The sequence below is a fragment of the Lissotriton vulgaris genome, chromosome 10 (genome assembly GCF_964263255.1).
Source record: "Lissotriton vulgaris chromosome 10, aLisVul1.2, whole genome shotgun sequence".
Taxonomy (NCBI): Eukaryota; Metazoa; Chordata; class Amphibia; order Caudata; family Salamandridae; genus Lissotriton; species Lissotriton vulgaris.
Genome location: NC_141698.1, coordinates 262,982,968 through 263,009,363, shown reverse-complemented (window position 1 = coordinate 263,009,363; position 26,396 = coordinate 262,982,968). Strand labels below are relative to the sequence as shown.

General features: G+C 45.5%; 1 protein-coding gene across 2 annotated transcripts in view; it reads left to right on the top strand.

The window, feature by feature from the left end:
- Window positions 1–26,396, top strand: part of LOC147685085 (uncharacterized) — a 120,244-nt gene that overhangs the window by 32,238 nt on the left and 61,610 nt on the right. Inside the window, exon 3 of one of the 2 annotated variants that reach the window (XM_086940957.1) lies at window positions 7,210–7,302. The exons of the other annotated variant lie outside the window; for it this stretch is intronic. Within the exon in view, the coding sequence (XP_086797083.1) occupies window positions 7,210–7,302 (93 nt within the window). The remainder of the gene's footprint in view (window positions 1–7,209; window positions 7,303–26,396) is intronic. 2 annotated transcript variants of the gene reach the window in all.

Genomic DNA, 26,396 nt, shown 5'->3' with positions numbered 1-26,396 from the left:
CCACTCCAACAAGCATTGGCATAGCCAATAGGTCTCGCCTTAGGGGCCTTATAAGTGTTTAGCCATGCAACAGTTGTTGTTACACCAAGGATATTGTGCTGCATAACTAAATACTTTTAAGGTCCCAAAAGCGAGACCTATTGGCTATGCCAATGCTTGCTTTTCTTTTCCTATGTAAATTGCCCATAAGGTAGACAGAACTCATCGAAAAATCTTGCACCTCTCTTTTTTTTTTTTAAACAAATTCAATCGTATGATGGCTTGTTCACAGGTTTGGTGGGAGTTCTTGTAAGGATGCGAGATCACTTGGTTTCAAAACTCCACACCACAAAAGAAAATTCAAAATTGGAATGTTGAATGTAAAAATTGAAAGGGCTGGAGATATCATTTGAGTGGTTAGTGTTTTGCACTAAGGGTTATTGAAGTCTGTTTCTTAAATTCACTCTGACTTACAAAATCACACTGTCAGCTTGTCAAAGGATCTCTAGATTTAGGATTTTTAGTGTTTTCAGAATTTTATCGGCTTTAGAGAAATAGATAGTTATTCTAAAGAATTTAGGTTACCCAAATCTTCTTGAGAGTGAGACTTTTACTATTTATTGACATGAGTTGCGGCAATCATTTTTCTGAATGATCCGGATACAATACAAGTTGTGAGATGGGAGCTAGGATTAGCTATTCCTAATAATCATATTATAAAATTGTTTGATCTCATTCATCTGTTAGGTAAAGTTTTAATGTACTGCTGAGGTGGCTATTAGAATGCTGTTTTTGATTCATCCTGCAACACAACTAAACTACTTAATTGTGGTTTTTAGACATATTCTCAATGCTTTAGGCATATTGATCTTTGTACATATATTTGCATCATACTGTGTCAGCGATTTGGTGGAAATGAGGTACACTGTATATAGGGTTTGCTTCTAGTAAGTTACTATCACTGGTTATTCAAACAGGTTTTTCTATCAAGAACTGATATTCTTTCGTAGTTATATTTGCTAGGTACTAGCCTAATTAAGACCTGCATGGATGTGGAAAGTTGAAAAATGAACTTTTGAATTTGTTTTCTATTTAATCTATGCGTTAATAATGCATTGAGCATGAGGCTCTTTTTTCATTGATTGTAAAAATAGATTACAAAAACGACTTCAAAATACATATAGGGACTGATTCAAAAACTTCAGTTTGTAGTATGTAAACTATAGACCTGGCTACTGGGGAGGTGATGAACCATCTCAAATCAGTCTCAATAATACAGCAGGGCCATGATGTTGGTGCTGGGGGGGTACCTTTAGTTCCCGGTCCCCCCTATCATCAATTTGGCGCCAGCAACTAATTCCGGGATGGCTTAGGTGCCAGCGGGTGTGGCCAGGGCTAATCCCCCCAGAGGTAGAGATATGGGACAGGAGATGGTAGAGCGATCCACTGGAGAGGGGGGCCGTGTAAGGTGGAGCACGGTAGTTAATCTGCCTCTGGAGGTGGCTCCCCTAGTAGTGGTATTAGCAGGTGTCCCTGAGCTTAGTGGCTCTACTCCAGAAACGTTTTCTTCCCTAAAAATAAAGTGGTTAGTTGGTTGAACATCCATAGACCCCTCCCACCACATCAGGCAACCGAAATTATCATGGTCAGAAGGTTCCCATGGGTGGGACCAACAACCAAAACTTTAAAGGGGGACTGTGTCCTGGTCAATTTTAGGAACGCGGAGACAGTCTCCCATATTTGTAACTGGGTGGGTGGCACTGTCGGCACCATAATCCAGGCCCGCCCATTATCTTTCTTTTACCCACCCCCAAACAATCCAGTTGATATGGTGTGTGAAGAAGGGTGGACAAGGGTGGGTGCCAGGAGTTTTACTGGAGGGCCTAGACATAATCCGTACACTACCCCGTGTATGTCAATTACTTTCATGACAACAGGTACAACTCCTTGGACCAGGTTGATTGACTTCAAACTGGAAAAAGATTGGAGGGTCGAGATGGTTTAGCAAGCCACACAAACCTACAGCCCATTCTGGTAGAGGGGAGAGGGCTGAATAGAGATATGGGGGAAGTTCAGGAGGCATTGGGTGGGCTCAACAATCTTCCCCCGGTTAGGGCAGTTGTCATTCCTAATATAGCGTTCATCCCAGAGGGGGTGAAGGACCACTCTATGCCAACTACAAAGGCAACCATTGGTAAAACATCGCTTAAAATCTTGTCCTGGAACATTGCAGGGCTATGCAACAAATTGCCCTGTCCAGAGTGGGGTTCTTTCATCGACACAAATGATGCCTGTCTCTTTCAGGAAACTTGGGCAAGAGAGGAGCAATTCAGGTGCGGTTTTGCTTCTTTCTCTATACCCGCAAAGTTGGGGGGAAGGGAAGGCCATAGGGGGGGCTAACAATCTGGGTAAAAACTCATCTCGGGTGTACCGCCAGGATCTTGGAGACCATATCGGAGGATGTACAATGCATCCTACTGGAATGGCCAGATGCCTCCAAACTAGCTCTGGTCAATGTTTATTCTAGACCAGTAAGCCTCACAGCGGAGTCTAAAACCATCGAGGAGCTCTCCGCGTTCCTAACTAGGATTCCCCAGGGGGCCACCTTTATGTTAGGTGGTGACCTTAACTCCCACTTTGAGCCATTGAGAGATTTGATGGATGGCGCAATTTTGGAAGAGGATGACTATTGGAAAATACCCCCTGTAGTGGGCCCCCCGTCTAAGTCATGGGCGCCGCAGGCGGTACAAATTCTTGCACTGACTTTAAATCACTCAATAAGGGCATGCAATGGCCGTATATTTTCGGATACGCCCGCAAACTACACCTATAATAAACCTGGCCAAGAGGCTTGCCTGGATTATATATTTGTCGAGGCTTGCGCTTGGCACAAGGTTATTGATTTTAAGGTGCAACCCAGGGGCGAAGGTGACCATAACCCTTTGATCCTAGATTTCCTGTCCCCCGGTTGTTCTAAGGATAGTCCCAAGGGAGGGATTGGATCAGACAACCGGGCTCTCCTCTCAAGTAACAGACGAAGAATTAGATGGGACAAAGCAGTTACCCGCCCTGAGTTAGTGGCAGAGATATATGCCCACGTAGCGACAGCATTGGAAGCTGTTGTTGCCCTGACCGCTGAGCTCACCCCGCTTTAGTATTTTTTAGGCTTGGGGCCTTGCATCAGGAACTGACTAGCAGTTTAGCTGAGACCCTGAATCCTGTGGGAAAAGGGAAAAAAACAGGTAATAAATCTACCTGGTTTAACCCAGCATGTAGAAGAGCAAAATCAGAGCTCCTCAGTGCACTGAAACAAAACCAGAATAGAGCACTGATTAAAGTAAAAAGGGCTGTGTATAAGAAGCTAATACATCACGCAAAAGCTGAGTGGGAGGTGGACCATTGGGCTAATCTAGCATCGAGCCTGGCACGAAGAGAAGCCCGGAACTTTTGGCAAATTGTAAATACTGGGTCGGTTGAACCAGTTGCGGCTGTGGCCCCTAACGTTGCTGCCGAGGTGTGGGAAGAGCATTTCCTCACCCTATACCGGGCGGAATCCCCCTTGGATGTTCTTAACCCGCTGGCACCCTCCCCCAATATCAAGAGTGGAATAAAAGAGTATGAGTTTTCTGTGGGGGAGGTAGAGACAGCTATTTAAAGCTTCCCTCAAACAAAGCTCCAGGCCTAGATAAATTACCAGGAGATCTATTAAAGCATGAACCTGTGGTATGGGCACCTTATTTGACGGCTATTTTTAATGCTATATGGGCAGGTATGGAGGTACAGAGTACTTGGCTGGGGGCAGAGATTGTCCCTATTTTTAGGAAGGGTTTACCTCTGCTCCCAGCCAACTACAAGCCAATCAGCCTCATTGACGTGCCCCAAAAGCTTTTTGCACGACTGATCTTAAATCGCCTTTTAGACTGGATTGAGGAACATTCTATCCTGAGCCCCTTCCAGGCGGGATTCAGGAAGAATGTTTCCGCCACGGATCAGATTTTTCGCTTATATATGCTTTATTGGAAAACCGTCAAGATCGGGTGCGGGTCACTCTACACTGTTTTCGTAGATTTACGTGCGGCTTTCGATCTGGTCCCACGTCTGAAGCTGTGGACTGTACTCGGGGAACTTGGTATTCCAGCTCCAGTCCTGAACATGCTAATCCGACTCCATGCTGAGAACTATGCACAGGTCAGTTGCGGTAGCAATGGCTCACTGACAGCTCGATTCCCCATTGGCAGGGAGGTAAGGCAGGGGTGCGTCTTGGCGCCCACCCTGTTTTGCCTCTATGTCAATGGGGTAATCGCACACCTGGAGGCGGTACCAGATAGCGACGCCCCAAAACTCGCAGGGTCCCGATCGCCGCGATTATGTTCGCGGACGATACCGTACTACTTTCTAAAACACCAATGGGTATTCAGCGAGTTATGGATGGGTTTGTGTCTTTCTGTAAAGAGCGGGGCTTGGAAATAAACACCTTAAAAACCAAATTTATGATTTTTAATCCTCCGCAACAACACGCCCAAATCCCACGATAGATGGAATCAGGCTAGAAAGGGTACACACCTTTGACTACCTAGGGCTTACCGTTAATGAATAATTTACTTGGGTCCAGCATCAGCTGAAAATGCAACTCAAGATGACCCAGTTAGCCGGGGTAATCCTAAAACTTTTGAGTAAATCAATGTGTAAGCCGATTGGTCCACAACTGTAAATTTATAAATCGCGGGTGCGTGGGGCAGTGTCCTACAGGGCCGAGCTGTGGGGTTACAAGAGTGGTTCAGCAATAACTGTCGTGGAGAATAGATTCCTAAGACAGTTGGTAGCCCTGCCCTCAAGTACCCCACTAGTGCCGCTAAGACTGGATCTTGGCCTTAGACCTATTGAAGAAGAACTGGCCCTTAGACCTCTAACTTTTTGGAGGAGACTTTGGGTCACCCCAGAGCTGAGTAAATTTAGGCAACAGCTAATCGAAGTTTTGGGGTGGCCCAATGTGGGTAAATTTCCCTGGTTTAAGCATGTTAGAGAGGATTTTAAGAAGTTTGGCCTTGCAGCAATGTGGTCAGACCCGGAACACACCTGTGCTGGAATGTCACGGAAAAAACTGGTTCAGTTATATCGGGATAACAAAATGGCCCTTTTATCATCTAGAACCCAACCGGATACACTCACAGCCACGTTTCTACTGACTAAGGATTCTTATTACTTGGAGCAAGTCCTGGATGACATTAACCCTGCAGTCTCAAGGAAGCTCTTTCTCCAATGGCGGCATGGTTCGCTACCTATTAGATCATTTACATCTAGATTGTGTGCTCTATCGCCCAAGAATTGCCCAGGGTGTACTGCAGACCTAGAACATGAGGTCCATGTTGTTTTCTTTTTTCCCGCTTATTCAAACCCGAGACGGAGGTGAATTATCCCAATATGTAAAAACTTGGGGATAATCCACTGTTTACATGTGTTCAGGATTTTAAAGACGGATCTTTCACCGGATGTGGTCTGTGCTGTTACTAAGTTCTTAGCAGCAATGTGGATTATTAGAAGGACACTTGTGGCTAATTTATAAACCAGGACAAACAGTGTACATTCATAGAACTGCATTGGGGCTGGCATTCTAATTCTACCTGGGTAGGAGCGACAGACTGTTTGTACTAGATACAGCCATTGCTGTGGATTGGTTTTAATACTTCTGCTTTTAAACCTTTTTATTGTAGTATTTGAACTGTTTTATTGCTGTATTCTTTTATGACAATTTTCTCTTGCTGAAATAAAGATTTGTATTGCAACAGTATGTAAATTAGTTTTGTAGTCCTTCTCATGTGCTACAAAATCCAATAAACAGATTATCTATCCGAGAAACAGGTATTGGAAGGATTTAGAGTTTTTAAGACTCCAGGGTTTCTGCAATTGTAGGACTGATGTTAAAAAAAAACTGGTTGCAAAATACTAGTTAAAAACTATGACCAGTATTTTATAACCACTAAAGAACTTTACGAACTCTCCTATGTACTTATAGGTCCGTTTTTGAAATTCCAAATCGTAGTGTGTTGTAAACCGAACTACTGAACTGGTGTGGTAAGTAGACCACCATGTCTGTGATCACCTTTTAGTAAACTTTATTTTTTAAATGCAGCTCTTTTCTTTAAAGGAAATTAGGCTGAATTAAAAAAGTTTATAATTCTTTCAAAAGTTTGTTTAGGAATTGGTAGCGGGGCTCTGAACTACTGCCTAATCCTCAAAAAACTTTTTATTAATTTGCAAAGAGGAAGAAGTCCCTAGGGCACACCTTACCTTTTGCAAATAGGTATCACTCGAACTTGAGAGTCTGTAATTTTCCAATGTTTTGTGACCAGATTTTAATCACCAAACATTCATATATAACATACTGATTCAGTATTAAAAAAAATGTTGGTTGCAAACTCCAGGTCGGAGTGTTCACGACCTAAAACCTTGTTGATACAGCTGCCTCGTATCTTTAAAAAAGGCTTTAACTATTTTCACAGGTTTTGGCTTGTTTTATATTCTTTTTGGGGTTAGTGAGTCGATTCATAAGGATTGTGAGATATTAAAATCGTGCAATAATTGTCTTTAAGGGGAAAAGAGTAGAGGAAATACATTTTAAATCATAAAGGTCATGATTCATTGGTTCATAAGTACTTCTGAGAGGCACAAGCATTTATTATATAAATGGATTGTGATCCTTAAATCCTCTGATGAAGTAAGGATGACGAGATGGCAACCCTCTATCCTTTATAAACAAAAATGTCCTGCCACTCCTCCGTGAGCCAAGGAAGCAGAAAAAAAATTAAGACTGTTCAATGTAGTTGGCCTGGTCCACTTATGCAAAATATGAGTTTCCTGTATTTGATAATCAAAGCATTATAATTTTGAAACGAATTCAAAACTGCTTGTCTTTTCATATGAGCATTTAAATCGCTTGCAATATGACTTATTCTTCTCGTGCATCCATAATAAATGTCCATAAACTACTCAGTAAATCAATTTATATTATTTTAGACTGAGAACAGACTTTCCTACCACTTGTAGTGCCCCATAGACAGCACCAAGTGCACCAACAATAAGCTAGCCAGGGCTGCAATGGCACATGTTTCCGTGGGGCATACTGTTCATCATGGCATCTATAGTCTGAAAACACTGGCTGCCACACACTGCCTTAGTTTATTTATTGCATCATGTGGTAATATTCACCTCTTACCTTCCTCCCAATCTCAGAGAATGATGCGCTGCCGCGCATGTTTCAGTGCTACCAATCAGGAAGATATCCTCATGCATGGAGTAACAAACTGCACACCAAACAAAAAGGGGGTAAGTGAGATGATTTTGCTAATAGTATCACCTTGACTCTTTTGTACAGTTTGCTTTTGAGATGTGATATTTGTGATATCTGACTGGGGACAATCTGCCAGCTCCGTAGATTTTCCACTGTCAATCTTTACTTGGAGTAGAAAATGTAGTAGTTCCCATGTGGGTCCTACCAAAAATGGGAAAAGAATCACGGTTCAAAAATGGGATTGGCTAAGGGCTATAAAAGTGTGTCTCTAGGTAGCCAAATAAGTTATAATACATATGAGTTCGTGATTCAGAAAGAGTGCTTACTAAAAAAATACACCCACGTATTAATCAAATATAGTCTAACTTACCTGCTCACAGCAAGTATCACACATGCATGCACGCACACACACACACACACACCTACACCCCCCCACACACACACACACATTCATGAATGAACACAATCACTTTGAGTCAAAATGGGAAAATGAAACAGTTGAAGAGCACACACTGTCAATAAACACATTAAACTCATTCCAACCTGCTAACTGTTCTTTGTAGCAATTTCTCCACTCTTTTATTACCACCCATGCACCTGTTGAAACAAAGTACATACATCCACAATTAAACAATGTTACCCACTACAAAAGAATTCATACTAATGTAGGACACCTGAGCCAACCAATAAGCACAGTTGATGTCTATATGGCTTTTTCAACTCATGGACTTCTGTTTCCAAAAAATCAGGCTCAGGGGCTGTATTATCAAAAGTACCCTGGAGAGACAAAAGATGTTTGCGCCTGCATTTTTGCACCCCTGGGGCACTTTGGCCTTACAGAAGTGGCCACAGATAGTTGCTCAGCCCATCTGTAATAAGGGTGTCATGGGGGTGTTCTTTCATTTGCATGGCTGGTGACCCCATCAAAATGATAAAACACTTTGTATCTGTGCCCAAACCATATCATCAACACTGGAAAACAGGTAAAGATGCTGCCAGGGGTGCACCTACTGGGCACCACAAAGAGATGGCACACATTGAGGGGATGTATGACGTTAGCAAGCATACTATTACCACGCATACCTTTACAATGCGGTATTTACAACGAATACCGTTACAACGCATAGCGCTTTGAGGTGCTGGATAGTGGTAAGTATAATTTTATATTCCAACTCCAGTCCCCGTGGACACTAGGGAAGGTGTTGGATATAAAATTAAACTTATTCCCTATCCTAGAGCGCCCCCCAGCGCAATGCGTTGTAATGGTATGCGTGGTAATGCCTGCGTTGTAATGGTAGTGCGTGGTAAAAAATGCGTGCTAAACGTTGTATACCCTTCGAGGTGCTCCCAAGAGCGTGACCCTCAGAAGTGGGGAAAGGGGACAGATCGTAGGTGGGTGCAATTGCTCACTGGACTTGTTTGCAGTGTCCCCTTTCAAAGTGCAGACCGGCAACCAACTGCACAGTGAAAGACAGAACAGCTGCTTCAAACAGCTAGTCCACTTTTCTTTAATGCCCTACCTGCAGGTCAAGCACAGGTTTGTGGCAGTGCATTCATTGTAATAGTGTACACTGATACCATCCTGTACCTGGCACATCCAGGTAAAGCTGCACGGAAGCGCAGACAATGTCAGTGCTCCCTATCAGGAATACAGTCCTATGTGTTGCCGATGCAGCTAATTTGAGGAAACAAAAATGTTGTAGGAGAAAGCGGATATTATGGAAAAGAATCACAAACTTTAGTGAAAAGAGCAAGTTACACCTTTGGAACCTCTAGTAACGGTTTAAAGTACTCCAGCCTGCTATAGAAAGCATATGATGATGAAAATAATTTATAACGCGCAACTAAAACCGTAAGGTGTCAAGGCGCCTAACAAAATAAATCAAAAAAACGGCAAGTCAGACTACAAATATGCGCGCACAAAAAGACGGGTCTTCAGGGCCTTTCTGAATAGTTGCAGAGTAGGGAGGGCCCTAAGTGCTATAGGAAGAACATTCCACCACTTGGGTGCCAGGTTGGAAAAGGCTTTGCCTCCCCATCTCGCTTTTCGAATACGAGGGACTGATAGGAGAGCCTTGTTAGAGGAACGTAAGTTCCTACAAGGGCAAAACAGGACAGGATGGACCCAATTCCTATAGACCTGTTTCTTGCCAGAGCCCTATAAACCAGACACAGGGTTTTAAACAGGATACGATCCTCCATAGGAAGCCAGTGAAGCCGTTTCCTGGCCAAAGTGGCCAAGGTGGCCCGAGGCAGGTCCAGGGCAAATCTAGCCGCTGCGTTCTGGACCACCTGCAAGCGCTGCAGCAGGCTTTTATTCAGTCCTGCATACAGCGCATTGCAGTAGTCCAGACGAGAGCCCACTAGAGCAACTGCCAGTTGTTTCCTAGCCTGCTGCAAAAGATAGTGCCTAATCCTCCTCAGTATGCAAAGGACGCCCCAGCAAGTGGAAATTGTCCTATTTACCTGTTGGCACATACTGAGGGTGGGATCGATCACTACCCCAACATTTTTAGCAGATGCCGTCGGGACAGGACATGCTCCAATTGAATCCGGCCACCAATCAGCTGACCAAACCTCCTCCTTACCTCCGAACACCATCACCTCAGTCTTCTCCCCATTCAGTTTCAGCTAATTGTGAATCATCCACTGTCTGACAGCCTCCATACAAGATCTAAAGTTAGAGGCAGTCGGAGAAACCGACTGGGAGAGAGAGACGAGGATCTGGGTATCATCCGGATAGGAGACTACCTCCATCCCAAAAGACCGAATTAGTCTGGCAAGGGGGGTCACATAGATGTTGAAAAGGGTCGGACTTAACGCCGACCCCTGAGGGACCCCACATTGCACAGACAGGGATGGAGATAGAAATCTCCCCAGCTTCACTCTTTGCTCTCGCTTATCGAGGAAAGAGGTAAGTAGAGCTAATGCCTCCCCCCGAACACCAATCTCCCTCAGGCGAGATGTTAGCACTGAGGGAGAAAGGGTATCAAAGGCGGCTGTAAGGTCCAGGAGGATCAGGAGGGAGGTCTGTCCCCCATCCACGCACATACGGATATTATCCAGTACTATGGTGAGGGCAGACTCTGTACTATGTTCCCTCCTGAATCCATGCTGGGAAGGATCCAAACAGCCAGAATTTTCTACGAAGGCAGCAAGATGTTTATTCAGATGGGTTTCTAACATCTTGGCAGGGGCTGGGAGCAGTGAGATGGGACGGAAATTCTTTAGTACCCCAGGGTCAAGAGAGGGTTTTTTAAGCAGAGGTCTTACTACTGCATTCTTCCACTGCTGGGGAAAAATGCCCTCGCTCATGGCCCTGTTCATGATGTCTACAAGAGGGAGTAAAAGAGAATTTCTACATTGCTTAAGGATCTTAAGCGGGCAGACATCCAGAGGAGAGCCAGATTTCATATTACTCAGAAGTATCCCTGCATCCTGTAAGGAGAGAGAAGGACAGGATTCCAGGCACCATACCTGAGATTTCTCCGAGAGGACAAGGTCCAGGACAGCCGGGACAGCGGGCATGGTGGTGACAGGTTTCAGCAACTCTAGAGCGGTATAAATGTCCAGGATCTTAGTCTGGAAGAACAACGCAATGTTGTTACAGAGCTCCTGTGAGGCAATCACCGGATCAGGGGTCTGAAGGGTGATAAGAGAATCTGCTATCCTAAAGAGTTCTTTAGGAGATGAGAGTGAGGAAGTTAGGGCAGTAAAGTTATCTTGTTTTACCCTAATGACTTCCGATTTATATGTATATATGTATACCCAATAGCAGACAGCCTAATCTACTGCAGCCTGTATTGGTAAAGTGTTCATTTCAGCTTTAGATGGGTATGAAAACGTGAATACCACGACTTCCTTAAAAATAGCAAGACCTGGGGGCGTGACTTACAGCCGATCAAGATGGTTGTATAGTCCGAGAGCTCCGGGGAAGACGCGGCTCTTCGCGGTAATCCATAAACTGATCCGGCACATGAGAACACTCTGAGGGCACTGCCTGATGTCCAGGACCAAGCGGCACTGACCTGGCAAAATCTGAACCCGACACAGAGCCGGGAAGTATCCTAAACAGTGAGCGGCGACTTGTGGCCTATTCCGCTGTTGGAGACCGCGCTATAAAGTGCCTCGAGCTGCGGAGCGGCAAGATAGGCGTTACAGGCAGCGGCGGAATAGTGCGACGCGGTGACCCCCGAGACTGTGGTGCAGTCGGTGGTTTGAGGCGCCCGGCCGTGGCAGCGATCAGAAGGGGCGAGGGAAAGCGGACACCCCACAGACGGCACAACGAGGAGGACAAAGGTCGGTGAACCACGGGTCCCGCTACGTAAGGCGGAATCCGCTTGCAGTCTACCCGGAGAGGTGCGGTGTAGCCATCATCGCGCATCGCTAGAGTCCCAGAACCTATGCTACATCGCCCCCACTGAAAATGGTGCACTTTATGCGGCAGACCCGGCACACAATACGGGGGTGTACAGAAATCAGAGGCCGATGGAGGAAGTGGGTGGACTCGGAGACAAGATGGTGGCGGCAGTATCGGAGGTGAGAGTTGCAGCAAGTGGGTGCCTGAGGCCGGGAAAAAGACTGAACTAGAGTGGGTGGAAGGCTCGTCTCCAAGCCCACAGAGCAAATAGGGGTGAACACTACCTGTAGGCTCCGAAGGAGACATGGTCCTCCCCCCCATCCCCACCTGTTACTGAAGTAGAGCGCCTACGTTTCCGAAGGATGGAGGGGACACTGCTTGGGACACAGGTACCCAACTCAGCGTTATAGTGAAGTAAGCAGGGAAATGAACACCACAACAGGACAAAAGAGAAAAGGGAATAAGGGCATTTAGGAACTGGTCTGGCAATATCCTGTGGTGGACCAGCCAAAGTACTGGAGCCCGTAATAGTCTCTGACTCCTCCGTTACTCGCCCTGCTGAGCCGAATATTGAGGTGAGAAAACGCACCCAGCAGCTGGAGCGACCCAAGACTGGTTGAAGGGCCATTCGTGAAGTCACTACTACACGGATCTCACCACTAGATTACCATGGCGGGAAGGGGGCCCAGAAATCAATTGACGCAATCAAAACTGGAAAAATATGCGTTTGACAAGAATCTCTCGCCCCTGACGGATGGCCGCCCCTCTACGGGGAAAACTTCTAATAGCGACGGGACAAGGAAAGTGACGCTAGAGGACATTATGAAAGCGCTATCTAGTGTTCAAACGACGGTGGGCACAATATCGACGGACGTATCGCTACTGAGGGCAGACTTCCATAAAATGACGGAAAGGACTAAGGAAGTGGAGATAGTCACTAGTGGAGGACACATCAGAATTGCAGACGGCAATGGCCCGTATTCAAGCAGAGAATAAACTACTACATGAGAAGCTGGATGATCAGGAAGGGCGCTCTAGAAGGAACAATGTACGCATTCTTGGGGTGCCCGAGACCGAAGGCATCCGAGCAATGGACCTTTATGTCGAAGACCTGATTAAGACAAGGCTACAACCCAAAGGGCTGTCGAGTTTTTTTTCCGTGGAGAGAGCACATAGAGTCCCCGGCGGAAAACCAAAGCCCGGAGTGGCCCCAAGGCCAATGTTGGCCAGATTGTTTAACTTCAGAGACAGAGATGTGATCTTACAGACGGCAACATTTCTCCACCAATTAGGATACAAAACTCTACACTTGCCTTTTTTCCTGATTACACATCCGAGTTGCCCGTCGCAGTTGAAATTTCATGGAGGTTAAAAAAGCTTTGAAGGCTCCAGAACTACCCTATTCCATGTTGTTTCCGGCACGGTTGAGAGTAGTGGCCGACGGAAAGACTAGTGGCCACATGCATCAAAGTCCGATTTTGCGATTCCTAATTTGCGATTTTTACCGAATCGCAAATAAGGAATCGCAAAACGGGATGCATGAATTAAATTGCATAAAATTTGCGAATCGGTAAAAATCGCAATTTTTACCGAATCGCAAATATTATGCGAATTCCAATTTGCGATTTCGCAATTCCCATTGATTCCTATGGGCCAAAAGGCCCATAGGAATCAATGGGAATTGCGAATTCGCAAATTGGAATTTGCAAAATGTTATTGCATTCCATGGGTGCAGGGGGGGGTCCAAAGGACCCCCCCTGCACCCCTGAAATGTATTTTAAAAGGGATGTTTCACACACACATGTCCTAAGGACATGTGTGTCTGTAACATGACAGTGTTTAAAATACTAATTTGAGCATTTGAAATTTTTTTCGCAAATTACCACGAGGTTCACCCTCGTGGTAATTTGCCCCCTATTATTGCGAATTCGCATTTTTTAAAACAATCATGCATTGCTTTTAAGGAATCGCAAATTTGCGATTCCTTAAAAGCAATTGCATTTTTGGAAATCGCTAAAAATAGCGATTTTTCCAAAAATGCTTGATGCATAGTAAAAAGGTATTTAGGAATCGCAAACGGCCGATTTTACCGAATCGCAAACGGCCGATTTTACCGAATCGCACCGTTTGCGATTCCTATGTAGCTTGATGCATGTGGGTAATGGTTTTTTGAGACACCAGAAGCGGCTTACGATTGGCTAGAAGGCTGGAGAACAGTGGAAGGCCCCAGTCGGGGAAAGCATCATCGTCAACGCCGGAAAGACGATGACCCCCGGGACTCAAGCGTCACAGCAAGAAGGACCCCTCTGCTCGCCAAACACGAGAAATGCGGAGAATGAACACGGATAGGCCCCGCGAGGCCAGCTCCCAAAGGACTAACAGCTGAACAGTACAGTGGGATGGGCCGGTTATGGACACTGGACTGAGGCGTGCCTAGGAGGGCAAGAAGGGCTGCAGTTCTCATGGACCCTTTACCCCCACAAGCAAGTACCATGCATTGGGGTGGGTGAAGCACTCTGCTAAGTTGGGGAGGCGGGCGGTTGCGAGTCCGTTGAGCAGGGAGGCAGGGAGGGGGGTGAGGTGGAAGAGGGAAGTTATGATTGTTTTGTTGAGTAGGTTCATAGTTATTATCGGCAGAGATGACATATTGCAGGTTAGGATGATTGACAGATGCATGGATGTATTCGCAGGGTAGCGTTTCCGCTTCCTCCAGCAGGTCCCACATGGCATTAGATTCACAACTTGATCGCACCGCTGTACTGGCGCATGAAACTCTAGTGGCCCCCCTTCGAATATTAACTTGGAATGTAAGGGGACTAGGTGACAGAATAAAAAGAGGTCTAATGATACAGGCTTTAAAGCGATAAGGCCCTGCCATAGAGTTATTACAGGAAACGCACCTCCTGGGGGTAGCATGTAAGGCTCTAGATAGACAGGGGTACAAAATGGTGGCGCACTCTGTGTTTTGGGCAGGCTCAAGGGGGACAGGTATATTAATCAAGAAAGCCTCCCCGTTTATACTGTTACAGAGTAAGGTAGATGATCAGGGACGTTTTGCAGCGATACAGGGACAATTGGAAGGTAAACTTTTAAATATAGTGTCGGTGTATATTCCTATCTATCCTGCATATCTTAAGATTCCCAGCATTAGAAAGGAACTCAAAAACGCAACTAAACATTACTTTGAAGAAAACACTGCCTCAGTGGAATCACCGTCCATAGTGTGGGAAGCATATAAAACAGTCCTTAGATGCCAGGCGATTGCCTCCATCACTGGGTATAAACGGGCACAACAGAAGGAGCTAGGGGAATTAGAGATAAAATTACAGGAAGCAAACACAGCACACATGGCAGACCCCTCACCAGAAGCGACACACTCCCTGAATATATGTCAGCAACAGTACAGGGACCATCTGCAGGCTATAACAGTGGGCAATATTACGGCGACAAAACACAAAATATACGAGGTGGGTGACAAGGCGGGCAGAATGTTAGCTTGGCTAGACAGGCGGGGGATGGGCTCAAGGGGAATACAACAGCTACAGACACGGGAGGGACGGCTCCAGAAGCACCCGGCGGAGATTGTGTGCACATTGGCAGAGTATTTTAGAGAGGTGTACGCTCCAAGTCGGACCCTTTCAGAAGCTGATGTGACAGGGTCTCTCCAAGGCATCGACACACTGACACTTACACCTGAAGCAGCCCTAGATTTAGAAGCAGATCTGACGCAGGATGAAATTCAAACGGCAATTCGTTTGGTACAATCGAAGGCCCTGGGTCCTAACGGGATCCCAATAGAATGGTACAAGCTTATGTCCGAGACTATCAGTGCACCCCTGTTGGCAATGTATAATGACAGTTTGAAGAATGCAATACTCCTGCTGGATCAATGCATAGCGACAATAGTGGCGATCCCAAAGCCAGGTAAACCCCTGACAGACTGCACATCCTATCGCCCGATATCATTATTAAATGCGGAAGCCAAAATCTTGGCTAAACTACTGGCAAATAGATTAATGCCCCATCTCCCGAAGTTGATCCACTCGGATCAGTCGGGCTTCATGCCCAATAGGAACACGGCCCTAAATATCAGACGTTTACATGGAGTGCTCTCACGGGCTTCGAAATTGTCGGAACCAGCGGTGATATTGTCGTCGGATGCGAAAATGGCATTTGACATGGTAAACTGGCAGTACCTTTTTGCTGTACTGGCTCATATGGGTTTCGGTTTCGGCCCAAAAATTAGAGCTTCGATCCAGCTATTATACTCGGAGCCACGGGCACAGGTAATGGCCAATGGCCATGTCTCTCACGAGAGGTACACGCCAGGGATGCCCGCTATCGCCGTTGCTATTTGCAATAGTGCTAGAACCACTGGCGACGTTAATTAGAACGACCTCATTGTTAAAGGGTATTGATTGGGACCGAATATGGGAAGATCGTCTCTCGCTTTATGCTGACGATATGTTAGTCTATTTGACGGACCCAGAGCACAGCATCCCGGAGCTCCTTAAATTGTGCAACACCCACGGCGCAGCATCGGGATGCACGATAAACTGGGCCAAGTCGGTACTGTACACTCTACAGGGAGCAGAACCTGTGCTTCTTGCGAAGTGCCCACTGGTGCGGGCAGGGACCGCCTTTAAATATTTAGGTATATACATTACTACGGACGCAGCTAACTTCTTTGCAAAAAATTTGGCTCCCCCTCTAGAACGGTTGAAACGTGATGTAACACACTGGGCGTCTCTGCCCCTAACACTGCTGGGAAGAGCAGCATTATATAAAATTATGGCACTGCCGCGCTTCCTTTACGCGCTTGACAACGCACCGTTTCCGATCCCACATAGATATTTTAAACAAATAGCGACACAAGTTTCGACCCTGTTGTGGGGTGCTCGCCCGGCACGTATAGCACAAGTCAAGCTGCACCGTAGTTGGTATGAGGGTGGAATAGCGCTACCAAATCTGCAGTTGTATTACTGGACGGCGCAGCTTAAAACTATTAATCAGTGGATACATACTCCCCAAGAAGAGCCAGCATACAGGGCGGACAGGGTGCAGCTAGACTCCAATAATATGTTGGCGATGCTCTATAACAGAGGACTTGCCTCGAAACTAAAGGGACCCACAAAACAAACAGTTGCGGTTTGGTACACAGCGCAGGCGAAATTGGGGTGGAAAGAGATTATAACTAAGATTACCCCACTCTGGGACACCAAGGCCCTGGGATACTTAAGACACAGTAGAGGCTTCACCCAATGGGATAATATCGGTATTTCCACTGTGGGCGACCTGTGGGATAAAGGCACAGTCATTCCTTTTACCCAACTGCGGCAGCAATACGACTTGGGCCCGAACGAAACATACAGATATATTCAAATACGACATGCGCTGTTGATGGCACTCCCCCCCGGTACTGAACTTCCGGAGGCCTCCCCATTAGAGGATCGTCTGCTCACTGATTTCATGCAAAAGCGAACGACATCTCTCACATATCGGAAGTTGTTCAATAACATGCCAGACCCTACAGCTAAGCTACGGGAGAAATGGGCGACAGAATTTGGAGACTTGGACGACTCAGAATGGGCGGAAGCAATGGCATCTCCTAAAGATATGGGAATCTCTGCTAGACTCAGACTGGTGCAGCTTAAGATAATACATCGTATGTACTACACTAGAACCACATTACATAAGCTGCAGAGAGCACAACATCCATACTGTCTTCGGGGATGTGGGGAAGAGGGTACCTTTTTCCACACTATATGGGAATGTCCAGTAATATTAAACTATTGGAGGCAGGTGCTACGTACAATTTCCCAAACATTCGAGCTGTCCCTTTTGCCTGAACCACGCAAATGTCTCCTAAACATATGGGACCCTAACGATCTTACACGCTATGGGCAGGTCTCGGCCACACTGGGTTTCATGATTGCCAAGAGAGATATAGCGCAGAAGTGGGGGGCGGGAGACCTACCAACGTTGGCACTGTGGTGTGGGAACATGGACCTCGCAATGTTTACGGAGAGAACGGTGTATGCGAACAGGGGAAGTTCGCGTAAATGGAACAAACTTTGGGCGGCCTGGAATAGTTTCAAGGGGGGTCTTTGTGATCTACTGCCTGAGTCGATTGTAGATAGCTCAGATGAAGAGATTGAGGAAGAATAGGATAATACTGTAACTGCGAAGGCTGATATGACTGTATCCGGAACATTTGTGGTGGTAATGTATTAATAAGAACTGAGTACCCTAAGATGCATAAGATGAATACTGTACAATCATTGACTAATTGTTGTAATACCTGTTGATGTGAAGTTTGTTTTATTTAATAAAAACATTTAAAAAAAAATAGCAAGATCTGTTGGCTTTGCCAATGCTTATTTATCAATGCACATATATAGTAAAACAGTAGTGATCTTTGAAAATGGTAGGGCGTAATAGTTGACCCTATTTCCAGTGATTGGATTGGTCAAGCTGGTATTCTTCTAAGATGTTGAGGTGGGGAATCTCCCTTCCCCAAGAAATGTTTGAAACAGCAGGGTCAAGTTATGCATTTTAAATCAGACTTTTCACATAAAGTTGCTAAAAAGTCGCAGGCTCTGAAAAGATGCACATTAATTATTCAGGTACTTTTATGTTCTGCCAATGAAAGTTGGTGCCTCAATGGATTTCACCCCATTTTTTAGGTCTCGTGGCGTTAACCGCGCGGAAGCGCGGTCTCGCCAGAGACCTATTGTTAGCGACTCAGCTTTCCAGGAGACAAGACCTGGCCATGCGCATCTCCAAGAACCGGAGCGGGCCACGCGCAATCGAACGCGCTCGCTGTGGCCATCTCCTGTCTCCTCTTCTCGCGCTTGTCACTGCGTAGATGTTCCAAGGCTCCGGGCTGCGCGCGGGTACAGGGAAGCTGAGTCACAGGGAAGCTCTCTGCGCTATAGGCAGGCATGGCCCAGCTCAGGATCCTGGACTGCATGATTAACTAGAACTGGAGTTTAATCTGTAACTTCTACTGCACGTGGAAGAAGCAGGTTCGTGGGACCTTCTTTAATTGCTTTAGGATAATGTCTCTCTTGCGCGGCGCATACATGTTCATAGGCAGCAGTCGTGGACACGGTACATAGCTGTGTTTACCTTCCTTTAATTAGGTATGGAGGAGAACTGCTCTCTGGAAAAGCAAGCCTCTCGTGGTAAACCTGACCTACGTAGTGATGGCATGCAGTAAACTATTTAAAGGGTCTGTGTCCTCCAGGTGCAAAAAAAGTCAGTTTTCATGCGATTTGTAATACAAAGCTGCTATGACTAATGTATCAGTCACACTGTGAAAACGACTGCACTTAGAGAGCTATTTTTACTCCATCTTTTAAAGATCTGTGAATATAGAGGCTGGGACTAGAGATAGCGAAGAGACAGACTTAACAATGGTGAGACTTTCACGAGAGGATTGTGGGTAGACTGAATTTTGTTAGTATAAAAGTCACAAGGTGATTTCTTGATACGACCGTGGTAGAGCCCGTGCGTGAGGTGCATCATCAGAGCTGTGTGAATAATAACTGCGTCAGCCCCGTGCGTGAGGTGCATCATCAGAGCTGTGTGAATAATAACAGCTGTGAACCCGTGCGTGAGGTGCATCATCAGAGCTGTGTGAATAATAACAGCTGTGAGGCCGTGCCTAAGGTGCATAATCATAGCTGTGTGAATAATAACGGCGTCAGCCCCGTGCGTGAGGTGCATCATCAAAGCTGTGTGAATAGTAACAGCTGTGAACCCGTGCGTGAGGTGCATCATCAGAGCTGTGTGAATAATACCTGTGTCAGCCCCGTGCCTGAGGTGCATCATCAGAGCTGTGTGAATAATAACAGCTGTGAGCCTGTGCATTAGGTGCATCACTTATTTGCCTCTCTTTCGAGTTTCAAGGGAGGCTCAGAAATACAGGCACTTTCAGGAGGCGTCAGCCCTGTGCGTGAGGTGCATCATCAGAGCTGTGTGAATAATAACTGCGTCAGCCCCGTGCGTGAGGTGCATCATCAGAGCTGTGTGAATAATACCTGTGTCAGCCCCGTGCCTGAGGTGCATCATCAGAGCTGTGTGAATAATAACAGCTGTGAGCCCGTGCCTGAGGTGCATCATCATAGCTGTGTGAATAATAACGGCGTCAGCCCTGTGCGTGAGGTGCATCATCAAAGCTGTGTGAATAATAACAGCTGTGAACCCGTGCATGAGGTGCATCATCAGAGCTGTATGAATAATACCTGTGTCAGCCCCTTGCCTGAGGTGCATCATCAGAGCTGTGTGAATAATAACAGCTGTGAGCCCCGTGCTGAGGTGCATCATCAGAGCTGTGTGAATAATAACAGCTGTGAGCCTGTGCATGAGGTGCATCATCAGAGCTGTGTGAATAATAACAGCTGTGAGCCAGTGCCGGAGGTGCATCATCAGAGGTGTGTGAATAATAACACAGCTGTGAGCCTGTGCACGAGGTGCATCATCAGAGCTGTGTGAATAATAACTGTGTCAGCCCCGTGCCTGAGGTGCATCATCAGAGCTGTGTGAATAATAACAGCTGTAAGCCTGTGCCTGAGGTGCATCATCAGAGCTGTGTGAATAATAACTGCATCTGCCCCGTACAGGAGGTGCATCATCAGAGCTGTGTGAATAATAACAGCTGTGAGCCCGTGCCTAAGGTGCATCATCAGAGCTGTGTGAATAATAACTGCGTCAGCCCCGTGCATGAGGTGCATCATCCACATTGCTCAGGTCACCCAAATTCCTGCACTCTCTACCACACTGCTTTCACAAACAGCATACTCTTGCACACACTCTCACTGCTCACCAATTCAAAGTTTGCTAAAAATGTTATGCAACGCATTGTCATACACAATGCCAATAACTCAAACGTTAATGCTGCGAGACCTATTGCATTGTAAATGCTTGTTTTAAATGTTCTATGGGTAACCCCTGTCAGGACATGCTCTTTCCGGTAAGAACATCAGAGGCCCCATACAACTGGCTACAAGTATATTTAGTCTTAGCATCCGAAGGTAACATTTACATTGTTCATATTACTGTCTGCAACTGTACCCCAGTCAAATCCAAACCATTCTACCTAGAACCATTATCCTCTGCATTCCATATTCTAGCGTATGCTCCATATTCTATTTTCTGTAAAGTATGACATCTGGACCCCCCTTTATCATCTAGAACAACAACAAGAACAGGAATCAATAACAGCGATCACAATTAACAGAAAACTAATACAAACATAAGTATGAACACCAAGACAAATGACATTCCTGCAATAACGTAACTGCACATACTACAGACTAGATGCCAATGAAAATATAAACACAATCACAAATATCAACATTCCTTCCTTTTTTTAAATAAACAAATACAAATAACTTAAATGGATACATTTTTCTAACAATGCTCAAATAATCGGCAAGGTTTACATTTGCTAACAATGCTCAATTAAGCTGCAAGTTTTCTTTGGACATCTCACAGATCTTCTAAGAACAACATTACTAGAATGATCCCTAACACTTATATTATTATGCTAATTTTCAAGCAAATTAAACCTTTTTTCCTTACTATCACCCACGAAGGTCCTAAGTTACTAAAAATGGGTGATGTTTCTTGTCATTCATTTGTCTTCATTTTCTGCAAATACCATTGTACCATGAATATTTTATATTTTTTAATATTCTGGATGAAACAAACTTTAAGATTTTTTACTTGACGTTATTTGACATGGACCAAACGTTCAACTTGACATTCCTGAGGTCTTGCTCGTCTGCTTATTATTTCATCTTATTTTTATTCAAATAATCTAAGTTTGAATTCTTTTCCTAATCTTTAGAAGCTTTTGCAGCTATTAGAGGAACTAAGGGGGCGATTAGGTTTGCGGTGAATTTGCATCCTCCGGGCTGACGGAAGCTACCGCCGGGTTGGAGGATGCGGATTCACCGCCTTGGTGAGGGAAAACACCAACCGCCAAATTACGATGGCGTTGGGATCAGCAGCGGACGGCAAGACCGTCCGCCGCTGATCAGCGGTGGGTGTACGCATATATGGTGGCGGTGTCTGCAAGACACCGCCAGCCATACTACGATGCAGGCAGAAACATGCTTTTCCACCGTGGAAAAGCATGTGGTCTTTTGTTTTTGGGGGCCCGTTGCGAACCCCTAGGGTGTTGGGGGGTGCACATGGGGGGTACCTATGTTACCCCCTGCACTTGCATGCCCATTTGCATGCACGAAGCGGCAGGTACCGCGTGGTGTCTGCCGCTTCGTGCATGCAAATGCACAGCATGCATATTTGACTTTGCAGCGGGTGCTGCTTAAAGCAGCACCCGCCACAATGTTAGATATACGGGATGTGACCGCCAGGGTGGGGGTCCCATCCTAATTCCAATGGAGGGACCGCCGCTGCCCCTGCGGACGGTCCCTCCACCTTGGGGGTGGCTTACGGATGCAGGTCCGTTTACCATCTGTAATGGCTGGATTTTCTGTTTAGATGGGATCAGCCCCCAGGGGCCCCTATAACCCAGCCAAAACGTACTCACCTTCCCTCCTCAGATCGTATTCACAATGAGTAGATATACAGGTAAATATACAGGTCGCACCTAAGGATGGGGAATAACAATATATGTATGTACGGATTTTCTACAATATCTTATTCACATCAGTTGGTCTCGCGGTCACCCCGACCCAGACCGTTCTACCCTAGGGCAGATCTGACACACAATCCGGTGTGTCTACACATGGGCCTGCAGAACCCAATGCTCCCTTTTCCAAACTGTTCGCAATCCTGCGAAACTACACGTTAGTTCGACCTCCTAACGCTCTCACTTACTCAAGCCACAATCCAGTGGGTATTAACACTGGTCTCCCACCCAGTGCTGTCACTAACGCCGCATATCAACGACGACCACATTCCTATGAACCATTATTTGGGGTATTATCTCAGTGGTCTACTTGGAATAGAACTACAATAATAACTTTGAATAGGGTTCCAGATTGTATAGTGTACTCCCTGCTCTTGACATCGAAGGTCCACCCACTCCCTCCTTATTCAATCACCATTTACCTGATCGGGATTTCTCATCCGTTCACCCAAACAGTTCCTGACTAGAAGTGCGGTTTACCAAGATTGAACATAAGCACCAGGTACACGATAATTCTATATGAATTAGGGTATTTATTAACAATAAACACAAATCACATTACTATGCGGCATAACTTTTGCAAAGAAAAAGGTAAAGATTAGAGTGCACGATCTATGAGCAATGGACGGACATCACCTGGTTAATATGAAATCTGGACTCGGCAGTCATCTAGGTTCCCTTCTCGTCTCTGTGTCCTGGCTCTCCTTGCAGTCACACCCCAGCCGTCACAAGTACACGTCTGCACCGCTAGGCTCAACCACGTCTGCTTGCTTCCAGGGCACCGGAACCTTGCTGATTATTAGCTACCGTCTCTCTCTCTCTCTGTATCAGTGCGCTCCGCGCTACTTCTCGTTCAGTCTTTCTCAGAGAGTTTCGGTCTTAAATCTTTCTCGGACTTCAAAGATGGCGACTGTCCACCATAAGATGAATAATAGCGGAGATGCTAACGGCTAGATGCCGCCTACTGACTAACTGACACTGACTAACACCTTCGCTAATATCAAAGCCCGTTCCTTCATGGAAATTCACGGCCAGTAACCTGCCGCCCACCAAATTCTTGTACCTCCCCGTACCAAGGACACTTTCCCAGCCGGCCGGCCTGAAGTTGTGTCTTCGGAGTGGAGAAAAATACATTCCTTCGATAAGGGTCAGCCTGAACCGGTTCTCTCCAAGCGAACAACAGCTTGAAACTAAAACATTACACTTGACCTAGAAGGCCTTCTCAAGCTATCGGGCAAAAAGCAAAATGGAGTCTGTCTCGTTTAAGGCCTACGGAGCCCATAATATGCATAGCTCCATGAAAAACAGCTCAGCATGTTAGCAAATGAGCGAATCAGGACTAATATTTATATATCTATCCCCTAACTTAAATTCATAAGCCTTACTCTAAGGAAAATAATACGAAAATGCCCTTATATATGTAAGACAGGGTCCCTGTCTATCGGCCTAATCCCTATGCTATGGGGGTGATAGGCTGGAGTCACTCTCCATCATTCTCCTTCTCCAAAGAGCTAGCAAAAAAGACAGCCATAACATTACACCCCTTGACTCCAGTCTATTAACCACAAACTAAATGGAGCTAACGTCAGTAGACGAATAATATGAAACAAAATTAACTGATCTACGACCCTTACTAAGTCTAAGAAATTGTAGCAGGGAAGGGATACACTGAATAAAGCAACAAATAGCTATGAGGATACAAATAGTAAGAATAACCCCCCCTAAAATTTGTCGTATTAAATGCATGTCAGGGAGCCAGTTAAAAAGCCAGTCAAAGAAACCCTGATCTATATGTTCTCTAATTTCTGCAGTCAAGTCGTGGAGTTTGTTAATGTGGGATTGGATAGCTTTAGAATGGTCAGACAAATTAAAACAGCATAGACCTTCAAAATCAGAACATTCATGTCCATGTTTCAACAATAAGTAATCGATAGCCGCACGATTCTGCAAAATAGCTCTACGTTCACCTTGGGAGTCTAATAATAAATCTGATAAAACAGTAGACGTTTGATTAATCGATTTGACCATCCAGCAGGCCATTTTGCCGATTGTTTTGGCATTATAAACGGCCAATGCAGGCACTCCAATAATAGAAAAAGCTAAACCAAGGTACTCTGATCTAGAATAGAGATGAACAGAGGAGTCACAATCTTCATGCAATGACATCGAATCACGTACAATACGGGAATGTGAAGTAGGATGTGAGGAAAACATTAGCAAACTTAATCTAGTGATGGCACATGGGCCACCAGAAATATTCGCGGGAATATAGGGCCAAGATGAATTCCCACAGGAAAAGAGCCATCCAGCTGACAATAACATTGGACGATAATGGCTAGTGGCTACTACTAAACGTTTACAGGTCATATTATTCTTAACTGAAAGACATGAATCCGGAAGTCTCTTTGAACATAACAAGCGTTGATGAAATGAAAAGGTAGTAGCGGCTTGGAGCTTCAGCCGCAGGCACTCGGTAATAGCTTTAGGGTTGCAGGTCATTATGAAGCAAAGATCTCCAGGGGTAATATTAAAAGTAGTAATTCTGGAATTAATAGAGACATCAAGGTCTGGAATAAGAGTACATGAGGGACAAAATTCGTGTGCTGCAAAGTCACCCAGAATAACATTAGGTCGGGCATTAGAAAAATTAAAAATATGGTGAAGCGTTTCAGTGGATGCAGGGACAGCTACCAGACAGGTCGCTAAAATGTCAGTAACGCTCTTCATGGGGGTAAGGCAAAAATGCGGAGAGTTCGTCACCCGCTTCGCGAGTGTGATCCAAAAGTTAGACGAAGCAGCCCACGCAGACCGCGGGGCTCGTATTATCCCATCAACCGGCGTCGGTAGATCCTCTCCTCTCCCGGCGTAGCAGGCCAAAAGGAGTCCAGCGCCGACACATCCTGCAGCAGCAATCCAAAGAATGATCTGGAAGAATACAAACACAGGCCTTAATCATTCTCGTAAATAACATTTATCAGCTGGGACAGCTTCCCAGCCATCTTTCCCTGGCTTCATCACCAAAACGGTGTTGTCATGACCGGTCGCAATAATATCAGCCTGTTCAGGAGGATTTTTAGGCGATTGCACCCATATTTTAGCTCCAGGAAGATCAGACGATCCGAAGCCTTTTTGTCCTCGTACAGTTAGCAACGTTGGAGCAGAGCCTTTTTTGATCTCACCACTGAAGACAGGCATAATCAGTAACTGAGCAACACGGTCAGACTTTTTGATGAACAAATCCGTCTCACTGCTATTAAGCAGGAGAATCTTAATCTCTCCCTGATAATCACTGTCAATCACTCCTCCGAGTACTTGTACACCTTTCAGGGCCAGGCCAGATCTAGGGGCAATTAATCCAAAACTACCGGCAGGTATAGAAACACCAATGCCAGTTTCAACAATGATTCGATCTTTTCTTGGAAATTGTGCATCATTTAATGCATGCAGGTCGAGGCCTGCAGAACCTGGGGTTGCTCTACATGGAGCCAAAGCACCGGTGGTAATTTCCCAATACATGACAGTGTTCGCTATAGAATTTGGTTTTGCATCAACATGTGGAGGAAACAAACGCATTAAAGGAGATTCAGCATGTAACAAAGGACGATTATTTAAAATTAACAAAGCTTGAAGTAGGACATCTCTCCACTGGCTGTAACGATCATCAGTCAACTTGCGCAACTGTTCTTTCAACAAGCCATTCATTCTCTCAATCAATCCTGAAGCTTGTGGATAATATGGAATATGGAACACCCAATCAATATTATTGTCCGTACAGAATTCCTGCACCAATCTTCCACGAAAGTGGGATGCATTGTCTGATTGAATCTGGAATGGGACACCATAATACAGAATAATGAGCTCCAGGGTTTTAATTGTGTTCACTTGGGTAGCGTTCTTGCAAGGGAAAGCGACCAAAAGGCCACTATAAGTATCAACCACTGTGCAAATATATTGACAATTCCTGCTCATAGGGAGCGGACCAATATAATCAATCTGCCAAATTTGGGCGGGCAATTTACCTCGATGTAAGTGGCCTCGAACAATCTGAGGCACCTCTTTTTTCCTAGAATGTTGGCAAATGGGACAATGTAGAATGACATCTTTAA